The 17,114-nt window shown below is 47.8% G+C and overlaps 1 protein-coding gene across 1 annotated transcript; it reads right to left on the minus strand.

Annotated features, from left to right (window-relative positions):
• Positions 1-5,947: 5,947 nt before the first annotated feature.
• Positions 5,948-16,498, minus strand: LOC121151727 (zinc finger protein 174-like). Its single transcript, XM_040973472.1, has 3 exons — positions 15,519-16,498; positions 14,433-14,652; positions 5,948-9,022 (listed from the first exon to the last, which is right to left on the minus strand). The coding sequence occupies exons 1-3, from the start codon at positions 15,915-15,917 to the stop codon at positions 8,421-8,423; spliced, it is 1,221 nt and encodes a 406-aa protein (XP_040829406.1). The 5' UTR covers positions 15,918-16,498; the 3' UTR covers positions 5,948-8,420.
• Positions 16,499-17,114: the final 616 nt, after the last annotated feature.

A 17,114-nucleotide genomic window follows, 5' to 3' on the forward strand; every position in this document is an offset into this window, starting at 1 on the left:
CAGTTCTGCAGATACAGTGTGTGAGAAAGTGAATTCTGTGTATGTTTTAGACGTTTTTGGTATAACTATTTGAACGTAATATTTGTATGACATTATTTCTTGTTTAACATGTGACTTTCTAATGGAGCCAGGAATCTTCTTTCTCCTCTCCCCTGTTCCATAAAAAGTTCCAAAATGAATGGACTAGTTGATAACTTTGATGGTTGTTAGTATCTGTGGAGTTCCGGTTCTCACATCTGATGTCAGGTGTGGTACTGGTATGTATAACTCAAATGTTTACAAGCAGGTTTAGTCATTTAATATAACTCTTTCCTGGAGGCTGGACTTGATTTAGGGATGGAGTAGGGAGGGAAGCTCATGACCAATCTTGCTAAAAGTGATTATACTTGTTTCTTACTTTCAACACTTATATGACCTAACTTAATCCTCAGAGTAAATCTGTGACATTGCTTCATGGCAGTGAGGAAACTGAGGACCTCTGAGGGAAGGGAGCATTTCACCCTGCACGTAAGAACTCACACTGTGGTAAAACTGTTTTTTAAGCTTGGGTGTCTCCAATTCCAAAGGCCACGATTCTGTTGGCACTCATGTCATGCATTACCATTGCAAGCAGCCAGGGGGTGCTCTGTGAACGTGCGTTCTGGAACGCTCTTGTTTCCTTTTCTCTATCCAAACCTCATTTAGTTGTTTCAAGGCATCAGAAGAATCCCCAAGACTGCAAGCTGGAACTCCCATTTCTGTCATACAAGCAAAGATTCCAAGTTCCGTCAAACACATCCTGAAGGTTTTAGTTGGATTTGTTTTTTTAAAAAATTGTAACGTTTTCTTTCCATCTCTAAAGAAAAATACATACAGGAAATCATTAGGTTTTTAATCAAAATGCTTGGTATTATAAAGTTCTATAGATATAGTTATTAGAGATAAGTACTGGAGCAAAATATGACTAATTCATATGGCTATTAATGTAAAAGAACCAGAGTATTATAAATATTCATTCATATAAGTCTCTCTTTAAACCCAAAGTTATTGTATACCTATCAGCAAACTAGTATTTATAAGAGCCTTAGGTATAAAAATGTGATTTAACTCTATTTAGACAATGCAAAAATATAGTATTTATTTTAGCTGGTCACATGACGGGGGTGTTACGAAAATACTCCTAAGAATGTGCTGTAATCCCTCGTTCTTCTGGATACCTCATAAGTATGTTCACTGAATGCACTTTTATTGTTTTTGTTTTTATTGTGCGCGGTACATTCTCAGGTTGTGTCCTGGATCGCAGGCTCCCAACAGGCAGTGACTGTCTATCTGATGTGTAATTTGGCATCTAATAAATGCTATTTTGTGTTGAAGGCAAGAAAGTAGACTTTTTTTTCTCTTTTAACACCAGCGGTTTTAGTTGACAATGATGGGATTTTGAAGAGTGTGGGATTGTGGTTTGGAGCGAGTGAATGAATGACATGGTGCCATACAACAAAGGAAGTAAGATGGCTTGTTCTCCTTTACGTGGCCGAAGGACAGCACTGGATGCCCGCAGCTCCAGCCCGCTGGGCAGGGCCGCTCGCGGCGGCAGCTGCTTCCGGTAAGGGGCGTGGCAACAGGACCCCCAGCAGGCTTTGCGCGGCCTGCGAGCCATCCTGGTCTCCCTTTTTGGTCACTGGCTGCACCCAGGCTAGCGGAAACGCCAACCAGACCGGATGCTGGGTGCTGGACTGTCACTTCCGATCCACCCCCACTTCCGATGGCGCCTGCGCACTCTTGGGCAGGTGCAGTGTGGCGATCCTTTCCTTGGGCATCCAGCCGCCACACTCAGCCGGCTTCTTGGCCCTGTTCAGCCATCTCCACGGAAGATAGTGCTGGTGAGAGCGTGTGCAATCGGCATGCCAGTGTCCCCACTCTGTGCCAGCCACAGGACCAACCTGAATCTCCTCCCCGATTCTCAGCCCTGACTTCGCAGCACTCCCAGTCTGGCCCGACTGCTGCTAGTGCGAACCTCTGCGTCTGCCTAGTGCGTCTCTGCCGTGTGTACTGTGTTGCTTTATGCCTCTTTATGGTTCGTCTTGGATGGACACCTTCGCGCCAGCGCCGGGTTATTCTCAGGCTTTTGGGGTTGGTTAGAGTGTGTCCTGTGAGCTCGCTATTAGTCTCGCCAATTGAGCTTGGCCACTGCTGTGGCTACCGCGACTACGTTCAATGGGAGCCTGAACTTCCCCTTTCCTTCGAGTTCCATATTGCCATGTACAGGTAAAGAGCCATCGCGCGTCACAACAGATACCCAGAGGGCCTTGGTGATTTGCGTTTCTACGTCATAGTCCCTGAGCTGACAACCTTCCTCTTCCAGCTTCTGGCTGATGTGGTGATGGCTCCAGTGACAGGTTCCTGCTACTCACTGGAGAGCCGGTTCGAGTCAGTGACCCCCGGATCCTGCCTCTTAGCCGGTGGATGGAAACTCTCTATGTATCTGGCTATTTCTGTCTCTCTGCTTTTCAAATGAAGCTAAAATTTTTTAAAAGATTAATTTATTTTTATTGGAAAGACATCTGATTTATGGAGAAAAGGAGAGACAGAAAGATCTTATATCTGCTGGTTCATTCCCTCATTGGCCACAGTGGCTGGAGCTGAGCTGATCTGAAGCCGGAAGCTTCTTCCAGGTCTCCCCCAGGGTGCAGGGTCCTAAGATTTTGGGCTGCCCTCTGCTGCCTTCCCAGTCCATAAGCAGGGAGGGGAACAGGAAGTAGAGCAGCCAGGATGGCTTCATGCTTAATTGTACCAAACACTGAAAGAAAAGTTAGTATTTATCCTTCTTAAGCTAATTTCCAAAATAAAAGTAGAGGGATTACTTTTAATTCATTTTATAAGTCCAGCATCACTCTCTTATCAAAAATGACAAGAATACAGTATGGCAAAAAAAAAAAAAAAAAAGCCCTATAGGCAAATATCATCAATCAGCAAGCATGCAGAAGCTCTCAGTGAAACACTGAAAATTAAAGCCAGCAACATGTTGGGAATACCGCTTTCTAAATCCAGGCGGGGTTTATCTCAGGGATGAAAGGCAGAGTTAATACATGCAAATCAATGTGACACATTAGCAGTGAAATATTAAAACCGCATGATCATCACTATAGATTGAGGGAAAGCATTTGATACAAAGTTATACATCATTTTATGATAACGATGGTGTAGAAGAAAATTTATGCAACACATTAAAGACTGCTAATGAATATCTTAACAGCTAACATCATAATCACTGGAAAGAAACAAAAGTTTTCAACAAAGATCTGGTGCAAAGCAAAAATACCTGCTTTCAACATTTGCTTTCAAAGGACAGACAACAAGGAGAAATTAAAGGCATCCCAATCAAAAAAGAAGTAAACTTACTATTGTTTGCAAATGACATGGGATCCCGGGCGTGCAAGGCAAGGACCTTAACTGGAAGAGCTCTTGGCTCCTGGCTTCGGATTGGCTCAGCACTGGCCGTTGCGGTCACCTGGGGAGTGAATCATTGGACGGAATATCTTCTGTCTCTCCTCCTTTCTGTATAATCTAACTTTCCAATAAAAATAAATCTTTTTAAATAAATGCATGATTCAGTGTTTAGTAAGTTTACAAGGTCGAATAACCATCACCACTAATTCCAGAACACGTTAATCACCTCAAAGGGAACCCAGTCCCCCTTTCCCACCCTCCCTGCCAAGCACTCATCTATGTCTATCAGTCTGCTCGTTCTGGGTGCTCAAACTAGTGACTTCACACAATACCAAGCACCAGTTTTCAAAGTTCATTCACAGTGTAACATATATTAGTGCCTCCTCCTCTTCAGTGCTGAATAATATTCCCCTGTATGGATAGACCACTTTACCTGTTCTCAGAGTCCTCCCCTATAAATCCATCCCAGCATAAAAGGGCCAAGCTGCGTGAAGTGATCTGAGAGGCAGCCATGTCTTGGGAAAGCTGGCCTAGAATTCTGTTCCTGGGCTACTCTTCCCACCATCAACAGCTGATCATCAGCCCCTCATCTCTCTCCACATCCAAATTGCTAGGGTTCCAGCAGATTCGGTAACAATCCCACACTTCCCACAGCTAACTTTCTGGACCCCTGAACCTCTGTGTGTCTGGAGAGGGAGCAACCTGCACCAGCTGGACCTGCTTCTAGCCCTGGCGCTGTCTGCTGCCATTGTGGTGCAACAAACTGCTTAAACCTTGAACTGGCACAGCTCCCTTCCCTCTAAGGTGGGGACACAAACAATTTCCAGGGTTGTTGTGGCAATCAAATGAGATTCTTTTACATAAAGACCTTGGTAATGGCTCTCACTTATAAAGTGGTTGATAAATATTAGTTTTCCTGGAGGGAAAATTTGTTTATACAAGGGTTTGAACAAAAGAGCTGCTCTAACAGAGTTTTTCAGGCTTTTCTATTAATAAAATAGGAGCCATGTGTGGTCAGGTAGTGGGCAGCCTATGGCGCTGGTGTAACTGGTGTGAATGGTGTTGCAAAGGAATGTCAAGTTATGTCATTGGCAATTAAAGTGACAGGTCACTCTGGTGTTTTGGCAGGTGATGGCTATCTTAAAGAGGCACACTACAACCATACAAATTTATACTGCAAGTGAATGGGAAAACAGTTGCAAATAATCTATTTAAGAAGGACTTGATTCCAGAATAAAGAATTCTTACAGCTCAGTCATTAATTAACAAGAATCAAATTAACAAAATGAGCAGAGATTTTGAATAGCTGTTTCTCCAAAGCTGATACACAAATGGCCAGTAAATACGTGATAAGATTCCAACTTCACCAGTCATGAGGGAAGTGAAAAATAATCAAAATCAAAGGTGCCACTTTATGTCACTTAGAGTAGCTAACATCAAGAGACAGTTAACAAGTAAGATGTGGAGAAAATGGACTGCCCCTCCACTGCTGTGGGCAATGCAGAAAAAAAAAAAGTACAATTCCTGTGGCAGTTAGGTTCTTCCTGAAAAAGTAAAACATAAAATCACTGTAAGATCCAGTAAGTCTGCCTTTAGGTATAGCTCAAGAGAACTGAACATATAAAACCTGTAGCCAGTGTTAACATCGTGATTCCCAATGGCCCAAACATGGAAGCAACCCAAAGGTCTATCAACAGATAAACAGATAATATGAGCTGGCCACACAGTGGAGGAAATCCATGATACATAGTACTGCATGGAAATGCCTTGCGGACACCATGCAGGGAGAGGACGGAGCTTGAGGATGCAGGAATGGGAAATGATGGTAGGGCTGTTGGAAATGCCCTCGGCTTAGTCTAAGTGAGAGCTGCACAACCCTGCATATTCTGTATTTATTCAATTAGACTTGAAGTGGATGAATGTTCCTGGCATGTAAAACACCTTAATAGAGCTATAAAACACTATTATTCCAGAAAACAGGGGAGAGTTTAACACTGTGGTATTATGCATAGTTACTGCTGATATTGGGTGAGTTAACTATACCATGGGACAGATTTTCCCAAGTCCTCATCTGTTGTCAATTAAAAACGCTTTTCTTGAAGATCTATGCTATTCAGACCCCTCTCATCCACCGGGGCTTCCTCTATCTCCCTGAAGCCACCTGGGGCTGAAGTCATGGCAGCTGACATGGTTAAGTGCAGCGTAAGGCCTAGGGAAGATGGCAGAACCTTCCAGGCTGTTCCACAGACAAAGGCTGCACATGACAGGAGAGGTTCTTTTCTTACAATGAGGTACTCCAAAAGGCAGCTGGTCAAATCAGTAGGCTGGTAGTTTGAAGCCAGGCCATCTGGTGGACCACACACTGGCAAAAGGGAACAGGGGAACCCTTTATCTGAATATAGCACCCTGGGGGCCTTCCTTCTGTCCACTGTGCCACTACTGGCCTGGAGCTGAACTTAAATCCAGGGAGGCAAGGCAGCGTCAGACTTGAAATCTTTCAGAAAAGGACAAAGAAGCAGTATGGCGATCTCATCACATTTATTCAATGTCTACAGTTGAACAGTTCATCATCCAAAGACACCAAGATTATATAGTTATTGATTTTGCAATCAGCAGGAGCAGAAACACACATACACCTACACACACGCACACACACAGGTTCTTTGAAATACACAGTTGAGCAAGCTTTGTAAATAGGGGAAGTAGAAACCCATATTCCTTCTCTTTGGGGAGAGGTCTTCTTTGGTGGACCAGGTTGACTGAAGATGAGCAAGTCTGGTGGCCATCGTACACCCCTCTCCCCCAAGGGAAGAAAAACACAACACATATCCACATCTTAAGCCCTGGAACTTGATACACTCCTTTCTGTAGCACATGGCCTTCACAGTGGGTAATTAGTTCAGGATCTTGAGACAGGAAGATCATCCCAGGCCTAAGAGGATTCTAATGATCCTCAGAAGAGGGAGACCAAAGGAGCAGAAACAGGCAAGCAGCTGATGTGATGAGCGGGGAGGGAAGACAGGCCCATAAGCCAAAGGACATGGGTGACCATCACACAGACTCGCTCGCAGAGTCTCCCAAGGGGAATCGAACAGCCTGGCTCTGGCAGAGCGAGGCTCATTCTGGACCTGTGCCCTCCAGACTCACACAGAAGTTTGTTTTAAGCCACCAACTTTCACAATCATCTGTTAAGTACCAACAGGAACTGACACAGACATGACCACGACTCGGAGGCATATATGCAACAGTGAAAGGTCTGGCCTAGAAAAACAGGATGGGGTACGGGCCTGGGGAACGGAATGAGAAATACAGAGGCCCTGACCAGTGGCTGCAGGCTAGAGCGAGGTACAGACAGGCTGTGTGCCGACGGGAAATCCCTCAGTGGGAGACCATGGGTGAAGGCCTCCAAGGCCATCACAGCTAGGAGGAAAGCCATTGGGCTTCAGTAAACCTCTGCCCCAAACACAGAAGCATCACTTTGCTTCCACTGACTCCCTGGGATCACAGAACTCAGCCCAAAATGGGTCCTTGGGGAAAACAGAAGGTGTCAACTATTCAATTACTGAACACTTGCCTCTTTTGGCTGGACGTGGGCTGAGGGCAAGGGCTACAATGATGGAGGCAAGGTTTTAGTCCTGACAGAGCTGGGGAGTACAGGGTGCTGTCCCCCAACCTCCGCACCACTGAAGCTAAGCCAGATGGTTGCTGGGGGCCTTCCTGGATACAAGGAGATACTTAATCTGCACAAGCCCACCCTCTGCCTTCTTGGAGGTCCCCAGGAACACTGCCTCCCTGGAGGCTCTGCTCTTCCCAGACTGTCTCTGAATGTTGCCAATGCCTCCTATGGGCAAGGCTGTGGCCAGACTGAATGCCTCTGCAGGAAGGCTGTCCCATGACCTAGGAAGCTGTGGGGTGTCATGGGCCAAGACACAAGCAGAGGTGCATGCAAAGGCCCACGAGTGTGCACTTGCAGACACGGGATGTGAGAGCACCCTGGGGTGACTGGCAGGGACCCAGGAGGTATGCCACCTGCTTGTCTTCACAGAAGGTAGAACCTGACTGGCCCAAAGCTGTCCCCACACCGAAAACTGAGCTGGCTTGCTCAGGGTGACTAAGTCTTCATTTGTATTCTTAGAGAACGAGGGAGTAGGGTTAGAGGATCTTCTGGGACTCTGACATTTCATATAAATATATTTTGTCATATTTTAAAACATCATTGAGGTAAAATTCAGGTATAATAAAGTTAACGCATTTCAAGGATTTTTAGTAAATCTACTGACATCTGCAACCATAATGCAATTTTAGGACATTTCATCCCCCCAGTTATTTTGTTATTTCTGAAACCAACAGCCTCAGGGAGAAGGGAGAACAGGGAGGACTCCCCTCTGTGTGTGCAGGGAGGTCTTGAGCCATGGTTTGCTTACTGCAGTAGCTTTTTCTACCTCTCAGGCCGGGAATGCAGCAACCACATGCCATTTTCTTTTTCCTCAGCCACGATTTTCTTTTTTCTTTTTCCCTTGGAACCCTTTCCTCACACCAGCACATACATCATCTCACGGAATTTATTCTTTGCCATGAACAGCAGGATGTCACAGAAAGTGTTTCTGCCTCAGGAACACGGCCTGGAACTCTGGTGGTTCACTGCATCGTCTGGAATGACAGGAAATGCATGACATATGCAGAATCTACCTTTTGATGGATTTTGGAAGATAAATAAAGCCTCAGAGGAGGAGCTGCCCAGGGGTCGTCCAGCTTCCCTCTCAGTAGCTTCTCCATACTTGCTTTCCACGGAGACTGCCATTCACCTGCCATGTCTTCATCTCACTACCATGTACCGTCGGGATCCATGTCAGCCCCTTCTAGGGCTCCTCCCCCGCCTCCCCCAGGGCCTCCTGCTGTCCTGAGTCACGCAGGTGAACTATGGTTCCCATGCAGGTGAGGGGAGGAGGAACACAGAGTCCTGCCTGGCAGCCGTTGGGCACAAGATGCTCCTCTCAGTCCCCGTGGTGGAGCCTGTGATGCTGGTGAAGGTTGGAGCTCTGGCGAAAGCTTTTCCCACATTGGCTGCACTGGTATGGCTTCTCCCCAGTATGGATTCTCTGGTGCAGCTTCAAGGTCGACTGCCGCCCGAAGCAGTTCCCACACTCTCCGCAGGTATAGGGCCTCTCTCCCGTGTGCACTCTCTTGTGTCTTTTCAGCTCTGAGTTCCATGTGAAGCTTTTCCCACAGTCATCGCATTTATAAGGTTTCTTGGCTGAGCGGGTTGGCTGGTGCCCGAGACGCTGCAAACGGCTGCCCAGGCTTCTTTTCCCACTTCTGCTTTTCTTCAGCTCCCTCAGTGGGTGGTTTTTGAGGGGGCTGCTCGTGTATTCCAGCTCCCTGCAATGTCTCTGGTAGTGAGCAAATGGTTTCTGAGCATGTGGAGAGCCAACCTGCCTCCGGGACAGCCGAGGCTCGCTCATGTTTGCCCCTCGTGGTTCTGGACTTGGCAGCCCGTTCCCCTTGGATCTGCCAGCTGACACTGCACATGGCTTTGCTCCTTTAACCGTTTCCTGCTGTGGGTTTTCCTTGTTGTCACTTCTCATTCTGGGGGCCTCTATAATTAGAAAGAATATGCTTCATTTTCTGGACTCAGAAGAAAGAATTGCAGCAAAACCATTATGGAATATATTGCAAGATTTCTTGAAGGGCAGCCTTGTAGTGGCGATTTGGGCTAGATCCCCGAGGTGCGGGCTCCCCGCACCCCACACGCCTGCAGAGTCAGTCTCCTGAGGTCAGGCCTGGAAATCTGCACAAGGATTGGACTACAAGGGTGATTCTGATTTCTATTAAAATTAGGAGCCAAGTTCTCCCACTACCTTACTCCTTCCTATCTTTAGGGAAAGATCTGGGAAAAAGAGGAAGAGGAAAAGGTAAATTCAACGTAACTGAGGGTCAATGAATGGATGGAAAGCAGCTCGTGTTGGAAGCGCACAAGCCCTTTTACAGTCCAGGACCTGAACTACTTCAACAAGTGGCCCTCACAGACACAGGCAGACGCTGACAGCCTCTTCTAGTAAAGGATAACAGATGCAGTAACTGTGGTGTTTTTCCCTTTTAAATTACCAAATGGACATTATATATGTTTAGAAACTGGACAGCAGACTAGACATGTACCCAAATCAGAAACTGCCCACTGTCTTACTGCCCAGACTGGAGATCCAAATGGAAACAGCTAGAATAGCCTGTTGCAAGCTGGAGGGCGTGGAACAGTGCTGTCCAATAGGGCTTCTGTGACTGGGAAGCCTCTGTGAGCTGTTCAATACGGCCGTAAGCAGCTGCATGCGATAATGTGCATTATGAGAACTTGAGATGTGGTAGGGAGGAACTGAATGCTGAATTTTACTTATTTTTAACTCAAATAAGCAGGATATACAATTATAGTAAGTTGATTCTGGCCAATATTTGCAAGACAATTTTGTGGAGAATGTAAGCTAAATATTTGTGGTCTTGGATATGATTTTAGGCCAATGGTATTTTACAAATGACACCAAAAGCACAAACACCTAGAACGGAAAAGAAAAAAAAAAGACAGATAAGTGAGATTGTTTAAAAACTTTTGTGCCTCAAAAGACACTGTTAAGAAAGTGAAGAGAAGCCATAGAATGGGAAAGGGGAGCTGCAAATCATATCTGTATATGCACACACGCACACACATATATATGAACCTAATATTCAGAAAATACAATCAATTCTTTTTTCCACATCCCCACTCCCAGAAAATACAATGAATTCTTATTACTCAATCAGAGACAAGTAACTCAATTTTTAAATGGGCAAAGGATCTGAATTCTAGACATTTACCCAAACACATTGTGCACAACTGGCCAATAAACACAGAAAAAGCTGTTCAACACCATTAGTCTAGGAAGTGCAAATTAAAAGCACAAAAGGGACTCTGGCACAAAGACTCAGTGTCTAAACCTTTACCTTGCAAGTGTTGTAATCCCATATGGGCACCAGTTCATATCCCATCTGCTCCCTTCCCATTCAGCTCCCTGCCTGTGGTTGGGAAAGCAGTAGAGGATGACCTAAAACGTTGCAACCTTGAACCCATGTGGGAAACCTGGAGGAGGATCTTGACTCCTAGCTTCCGACTGACTCAGCTCTGGCTGTTGTAGCCATTTAGGGAGTGAACCAGCAGATGGAAGATCTCTCTGTCCTTTCCACAAATCTGATCTGACTTTCTAACAAAAATAAATATATCTTGTGGGGGAAAAAAGGCACAAAAGGATACCTCTTCATCTTCATACTTAATAAAATGACGAATAAAACAGACTGCTACCAAGTGCTGACAATTATAGCTGGTGGAAAAACTGGAATCTTCATACTCTGTTGGGAATCTGAAAGGGTAGTTGCTTCGGAGGACTACCTGGTAGCTCCTCACAAAACTTAGCCACCATATCATTATGTAGTTTCACTCCTCGTGAGAAGCAAAAAAGTACATCCACACAAAAATAGGTACAAAAGTGTTCGTAACAGTATTACAGATGATTCTTTACTTAACAATATTTTAGCCTTATGATATATTCACTAGGACCCGTACTTTGAGTTTTTGATATTTTCCTGGGCTAGGGCTACAATGCCACCTCACAATGCTGGGCAGTGAGTAAGCCAAAGGTACGATTCAGTCGCATCATTATTTGTTTTTCTTTTTAAATTTTATTGTTATTGGAAAGTCAGTATATTTTTCTTAAAGATTTATTTCTTTTTATTGGAAAGACAGAGAAAGATCTCCCATCTGCTGGCTCATTTCCTAAATAGCCACAGCGGCCAGAGCGGAGCTGAGCTGATCTAAAACCAGGAGCCAGGAACCCTGCTCCGGTCATCCACACAGGTTCAGGGTCCCAAGGAGTTGGATGGAAAGTGGAGCAGCCTGGACACAAACCAGTGCCCACATGGGGTCCTGGCACTTGTAGGTATTGGATTAGCCAATTGCGCCATTGTGCCAGCCCCTCGGCTACATTAATCATCAGGTTAAGTATACTTACACTTACGTACTATGTATAAGTACACCTTTGTGGTAAATATACTGTGTACCAGCATGTATTTTTTAATATGTATTTATGTGAAAGAGAAAGACAGACAGACATAGAGATCTTCCACTTGCTGCTTTACTCCTGCACAAAATGGCCACAGTGGATGGAGCTGGGCCAGGCCAAGGCCAGGAGCCACGAGCTCCATTTGTGTCTCCCAAATAAACGTGCCAGTGGTTTTTGGATACGTTTTGTGTTTTCTCATCCCATCATGTCTTATATAATTTAGATGAGATAGTCAATACTTTATTATATTATTTCTCTATTTTTATTGGAAAGTCAGATCAAAAGAGAGAAAGAAAGACAGAGGGAAAGATCTTCCATCTGGTTCATTTCCCAAATGGCTGCAATGGCTGGAGCTGAACTGATTCAAAGCCAAGAGCTTCCTCTGGGTCTCCCTACAAGTTTAGAGTCCCAAGGCTTTGGGCCATCCTCTACTGTTTTCCCAGGCCACAAGCAGGGAAGCTGGATGGGAAGTGGAGCACCTGAGACATGAACTGGTGCCCATATGGGATCCCACTGCACACAAAGCAAGGACTTCAGCCACTACTAGGCTACTGCACTGGGCCCTCAACACTTTATTATAAAATGGGCTCTGTATTAGATGATTTTGTCCAGGGCCCAATGTGGTAGCCTAGGAGCTAAAGTTCTTGCTTTGCATGCCCTAGGATCCTATATGGGCGCTGGTTCTAATTTGGGCAGCCCCACTACCCATCCAGCTCCCTGCTTGTGGCCTGGAAAAGCAGTCGAGGATGGCCCAAAGTCCTGGGACCCTGCAGCTGCATGGGAGACCCAAAAGAGGGTCCTGGCTTTGGCTTTGGATCGGCTCAGCTCTGACCAGTGCAGCCACTTGGGGAGAGACTCAGCGGACAGATCTTCCTATCTCTCCTCCTATCTGAATGTCAGACACTGCAATAAAAATAAAAGATGATTGGGCCCGGCGCGGTGGTGCAAGTGGTTCCCTGCCTGTGGCCTGGGAAAGCAGTCGAGGACAGCCCAAAGCTTTGAGAACCTGCACCCGCATGGGAGACCCAGAAGAGGCTCCTGGCTTCGGATCGGCATGGCATCAGCCATTGCGCTCACTTGGGGAGTGAATCATCTGACGGAAGATCTTCCTCTCTGTCTTTCCTCTCTGTATATCCGCCTTTCCAATGAAAAAATAATAAAAATAAATCTTTATAAAAATAAATAAATAAATAAATAAAAATAAAAATAAAAATAAAAGATGATTTTGTCCAACTCTAGGCTAATCTAAGCCTTCTAAATAGGACTGGTATTGTGGCCCAAAGCTTCTGCTTTTGATGACAGCATCCTTTATTAGAATGTAGGTTTGAGTTCCACGTCCTCCCCTTCAGATCGGCTCAGTTCCAGCATTAAAGCCACCTGGGTGGGAGTGAACCAGAGAATGAGAGAACTTTCTCTGTCCTTCCTCTCTGTAAATCTGCCTTTCCAATCAAAATAAATACATCTTTTTAAAATACTTGTTTGTTTTGATTGGAAAGGCAGATTTACAGAGAGAAAGACAAAGATCTTCTATCTTCTAATTCACTGGATCTGAGCTGATGGAAGCAAGGTTCTAGTTACATAAAATGCTCACAAGAAGCAAACGCAGCGCAGAAAGCAGGCTAGCAGCTGATGGGTCTGGGGGATGGAGATTCGGGGGCTGCTAATGGTGGGTCTGTCTGAGGGCACGACAATGTTTCAGAAGTAGTGGTAATGGCTGCACAACCTTGGGAGGGTACAAAAAGCACTAACCGTACACCCCAAAAGGGTGAATTTCACAATGTGTGACATATACTTCAATGGGTAAACTTTGAAAAGTCACAGGAGGCCAGCGGCCACTGTACTGAACACAGCAGCTCTGCAGGACTTCACGGGGGCCCTTGGGGCAGAGACCACACAGGTCTACCTCTTGGGAATCCAATCGAAGAAGGGAGCCGCAGAGGCAGCTAAGGCAAGAGAAGTGAATGTGTGGTGGAGAGGAAGGGAGCTATTTCCTTCAGGACATAGACAGCCAAAGCAACCTGCTTATCTACTGAATGTTCCACATCTTCCGTGTTTTGTGTGTTCTCAGACTACTATCAAAGTATAAAGTACTGTTTATGTTCCCCTCAAATGCACTGCTGAAACTCCCACAGGGATGGCGTCCTGAGGTCCTGAGGGCTCTGCACAGGTAAGTATGAGCTTCTGGCCCCTTCTGCCGTGTGAGGGTACAGAATCGGGCCCTCACTGCCACCCAGCCACAATGGCACCTTCATCTCAGACTCTGCAGCCTGCACAACTATGAGAAATCAATATTATTTATAAGCTACTCTTTCTAATGTTTTATTATAGCCGCTTCAAGAGACTAAAATCCAAGGAATTTGTTGAATATAGTAAGTGTTAAGGAAACAAGGCCCTGGTGTTCTTGTAATCTTCCTCTCCTATATTTCTATCACCAGACTGGGCCGCAGTGTCCCTGTGCTGCAGTATCAGAGCTCACAGGGGGACGAGCTGCACTGGCACTGTGCCGCAGGCAGGGAACCAGACACCAGGCACAGGCCTGAACCCCAAGCGTCCCAGAGGAGGAAGAAGAGAGACTATGGAGTGGGGTTTTTCTTCCATCAGCAAAACATTCTGAACAACAGACTATGCTGGGTAAGGAAACTCAGCCCAGGCCTGTGCGAAAGCTCACCAACTGCCACAACGGCATCTCTCTTTACTAGAAATAGCTCTGAAAGAGCCAGAAAAGTTCTAGAACATTCCTTTAATGAACTGGATTACTAAACACTCACTGCTAGAAAGTGACCCAAACATACTTGTTACTTATAGACCATCACTCTCCTTACTGCCGTTTCCAAGGGAACAACTGTCATCACACGGGACGTTGAATACACACGTGTGCACGCTGCGCTTTGGCAGATACAGGCAGAAGAGTCGCACAATAGTTACCTGTCCCGGTCGGCTTGGGGGCTGGCTGCTGGAGGAGTGGGGATTTCTCCCAGGGGTGGGGACTGAGCTGGTCAGGACCTCCTGCCGGGGAAGGCTCCTCCAGAGACTCTTCCCTGAGGTCTCTTCGCAGAGTGTGCAGTTGAAAGTCAGGCAGCTCCTGTTCAAGTTGAGATCCAGTTTTCTCCAGCAGAACTTTCTGCCCCTGCATGCAGACTGCCACCTAGGAACAAGCCCCATGCATTAACGCTCCATCCTTAGCGACCCCTCTGACGCCACCCAGGGGAAGCAAAGGAAAGGGCACGTGGGACGAAAAGCATGAGGGTGCTTCAAACCAGCCAATGTTCTCCAAGTGGGTGTCCAAGTCTGGCCTTATCCCACGTTCTGGGGTCAAAGGTGTCAGAATTAGGGTCACTCATGACGCTGCCCCAGCAGATTCCCAACCCCCATCCCATCTCCCCTCCATACTTCTGTTGGAAACAGGGCCCATAAGCATGGGAAGTAGTACAGTGAGGGGCCATTCTTATTTATTAAATGGTCTGCCAGGGGTCTTCAGTAGAAGTGGCCCAAAAGCACAGCCCACTTCTGTTCCCTAATGGTTTCTATTTTCTAAAGCCCTGCACTTGTTTGCTGCCTGCACGAACCCCAACTGGGATCTGACTTGGGGACTAAGTGAGCTGTAATTTCGGAGCAAAAGGGAATATGGCCAGAGGTGTGTCACTGAAGAAGGTTCAGGGAGGTTTCCCCAATACTAAACTTTTTTTCCCTAACAGGATGACATTGCCCACGAGTTCTGACTGTAAGAGAATTCCCAGAGGGATGGGTGGAGGAAAATCTGCCAGCAGACTCAAACACCTTAGGACTACTTCTGAGGACAGAAGGCCCAGAACAGAAGGGGCAGACCGCGGGTGCTCTACTTCCTCAACGGATGCCAGAAGCCAAGTTTCCTGGCAATCTGGTAACTCTTTGCAGACGGTTCCCAGAAAGGGGCGAGAAGCACAGTCTACCTGCTGCGCCTGTCTGAGGATCCAGAGACCAAACACGATGGACAGAACATGCCAGGACTAAGGGACAGAGCCGGCCCCTTACCCACTGTTTCGGCTTCTTGGCGGCCCTCTGGAAGTCCTCCACCAGCCTCACCATCTCCTTGCCACTCGCGGGGCGCCGATGCCTGACCCGGGCCTGGATCTCCGGGGGCAGGATGACCAGGAACTGCTCCATGACCAGCAGCTCCAGGATCTGCTCCTTGGTGCGCAGCTCGGGCTGCAGCCACTGCCGGCACAGCAGGTGCAGGCGGGCCAGCGCCTCGTGGGGCCCAGACACCTCTTGGTAACAGAAGCGCCGGAAGCTCTGGCGGGAGAGCTCGGGGTCCGGGCAAGGTTCAGGGAGAGTGGCTTCCCGTTTCTCTTCTGGCTTCGTTATTATGTGTCTCTCCTGCTTGGAGGCCTCAGGGTTGGAGCTCAGGGTGATTTCCATCTTAGCTGCCATGGTGTGGTTCAGGACACAACTCCCCTCGAACTCGAGTCAAACTTTCGGGAGCCTGTCCCTGAAGAACCCTCTCTCTAAATACGGTGCGGCCGGGGGAGATGGGTGGGAGCCAGTCCTCACTGACCGGCTTTCACTCCACGCTCGGGAGCACGGGCCCTGGGAAGGGGGTCGTGTCAGCGGCCTCGTGCACCATCTCGCAAAGAGGGAAAAGCCATAACGTCCGGAGGAGACGCCAGGAGTTCTTTCACTTCAGGGCCGAGCCCACAGGACCTCAGACGAAGCGGGCTGGCACAAGTGCATGTTGTCTGACAGGAAGCCTGCACCAGCGCTCCCGCCTCGGACCGAAACTGGCCTGGAGCATCGCGCCGGGACCTCGACGGCGGAGCCCGGGAAGGCCACACCGCGGCGGGTATCTCAGCTGGCAATCCCCGGGGCGGGAACAGGGCGGGCGCCCAAGGCCGCCTCAGCAAAGCTGACGTGACGTGGCGCACAATCGTCCGGCGCCTGCGACACTTCCATGCCGGGCGGCACGGCAGCTCCCACCTGCAGCCCACTCACCTCTCGGGGGACCCAGGACCCGGAACCGGGGAGCCAGGGCTGGGGCGGGGGCGGAGCCCCCCGTCGCGGAGACGCCCACGACCGCAGAGGAACTGACCGCGAAGAGCCCGCCTCCTGCCGCAAGGGATTGGCTCCTCCCGACAGCTTCCTTTGTTCATTGGCTCCTGGGTCTGCTTGCAGCTTCGCAGTGCATCGCGGTAGCTGTAGTGCGGCAGCGCGGCTTTCGCGCGTCAGGCGTGCTCGGCGGATTTCCTGCCGGCTGTTGAGGAATGTTGCGCGATTTCACCTGTTGCAGAGTCGTTGGCTTCTTCGGACCTAGAGGGGTCCGCAGTGGGGGCCCTCGTCAGTCAGGGAGTCCCTGGCCACCGTCTTCTTAAGGCGTCTCCGTGGGCTGGGCGGCCTGCCCACGGCCGGCGGGGCGCCGTGTGGTACATTAGTGTCCAGCCGGACAACGTACAGGACGTGCAACACGATAATAAAAGTTTACGTTTTAAAAAACTTTAAGCTGCCTAGAGGGAGTATATCGCCACCCTCGTACACTTTAAAGAGGGTGCTGCTTTGTCCGTTGTATCTGCTTTCATCTGTATTTGAACGGTGTGCCGGTGACCTAGAGGGTTAACTAAAGCATATACACACGTG

Source organism: Ochotona curzoniae, unplaced genomic scaffold (genome assembly GCF_017591425.1).
Source record: "Ochotona curzoniae isolate NIBS_2020 unplaced genomic scaffold, NIBS_Ocur_1.0 contig_2321, whole genome shotgun sequence".
In the NCBI taxonomy this organism is placed as follows: Eukaryota; Metazoa; Chordata; class Mammalia; order Lagomorpha; family Ochotonidae; genus Ochotona; species Ochotona curzoniae.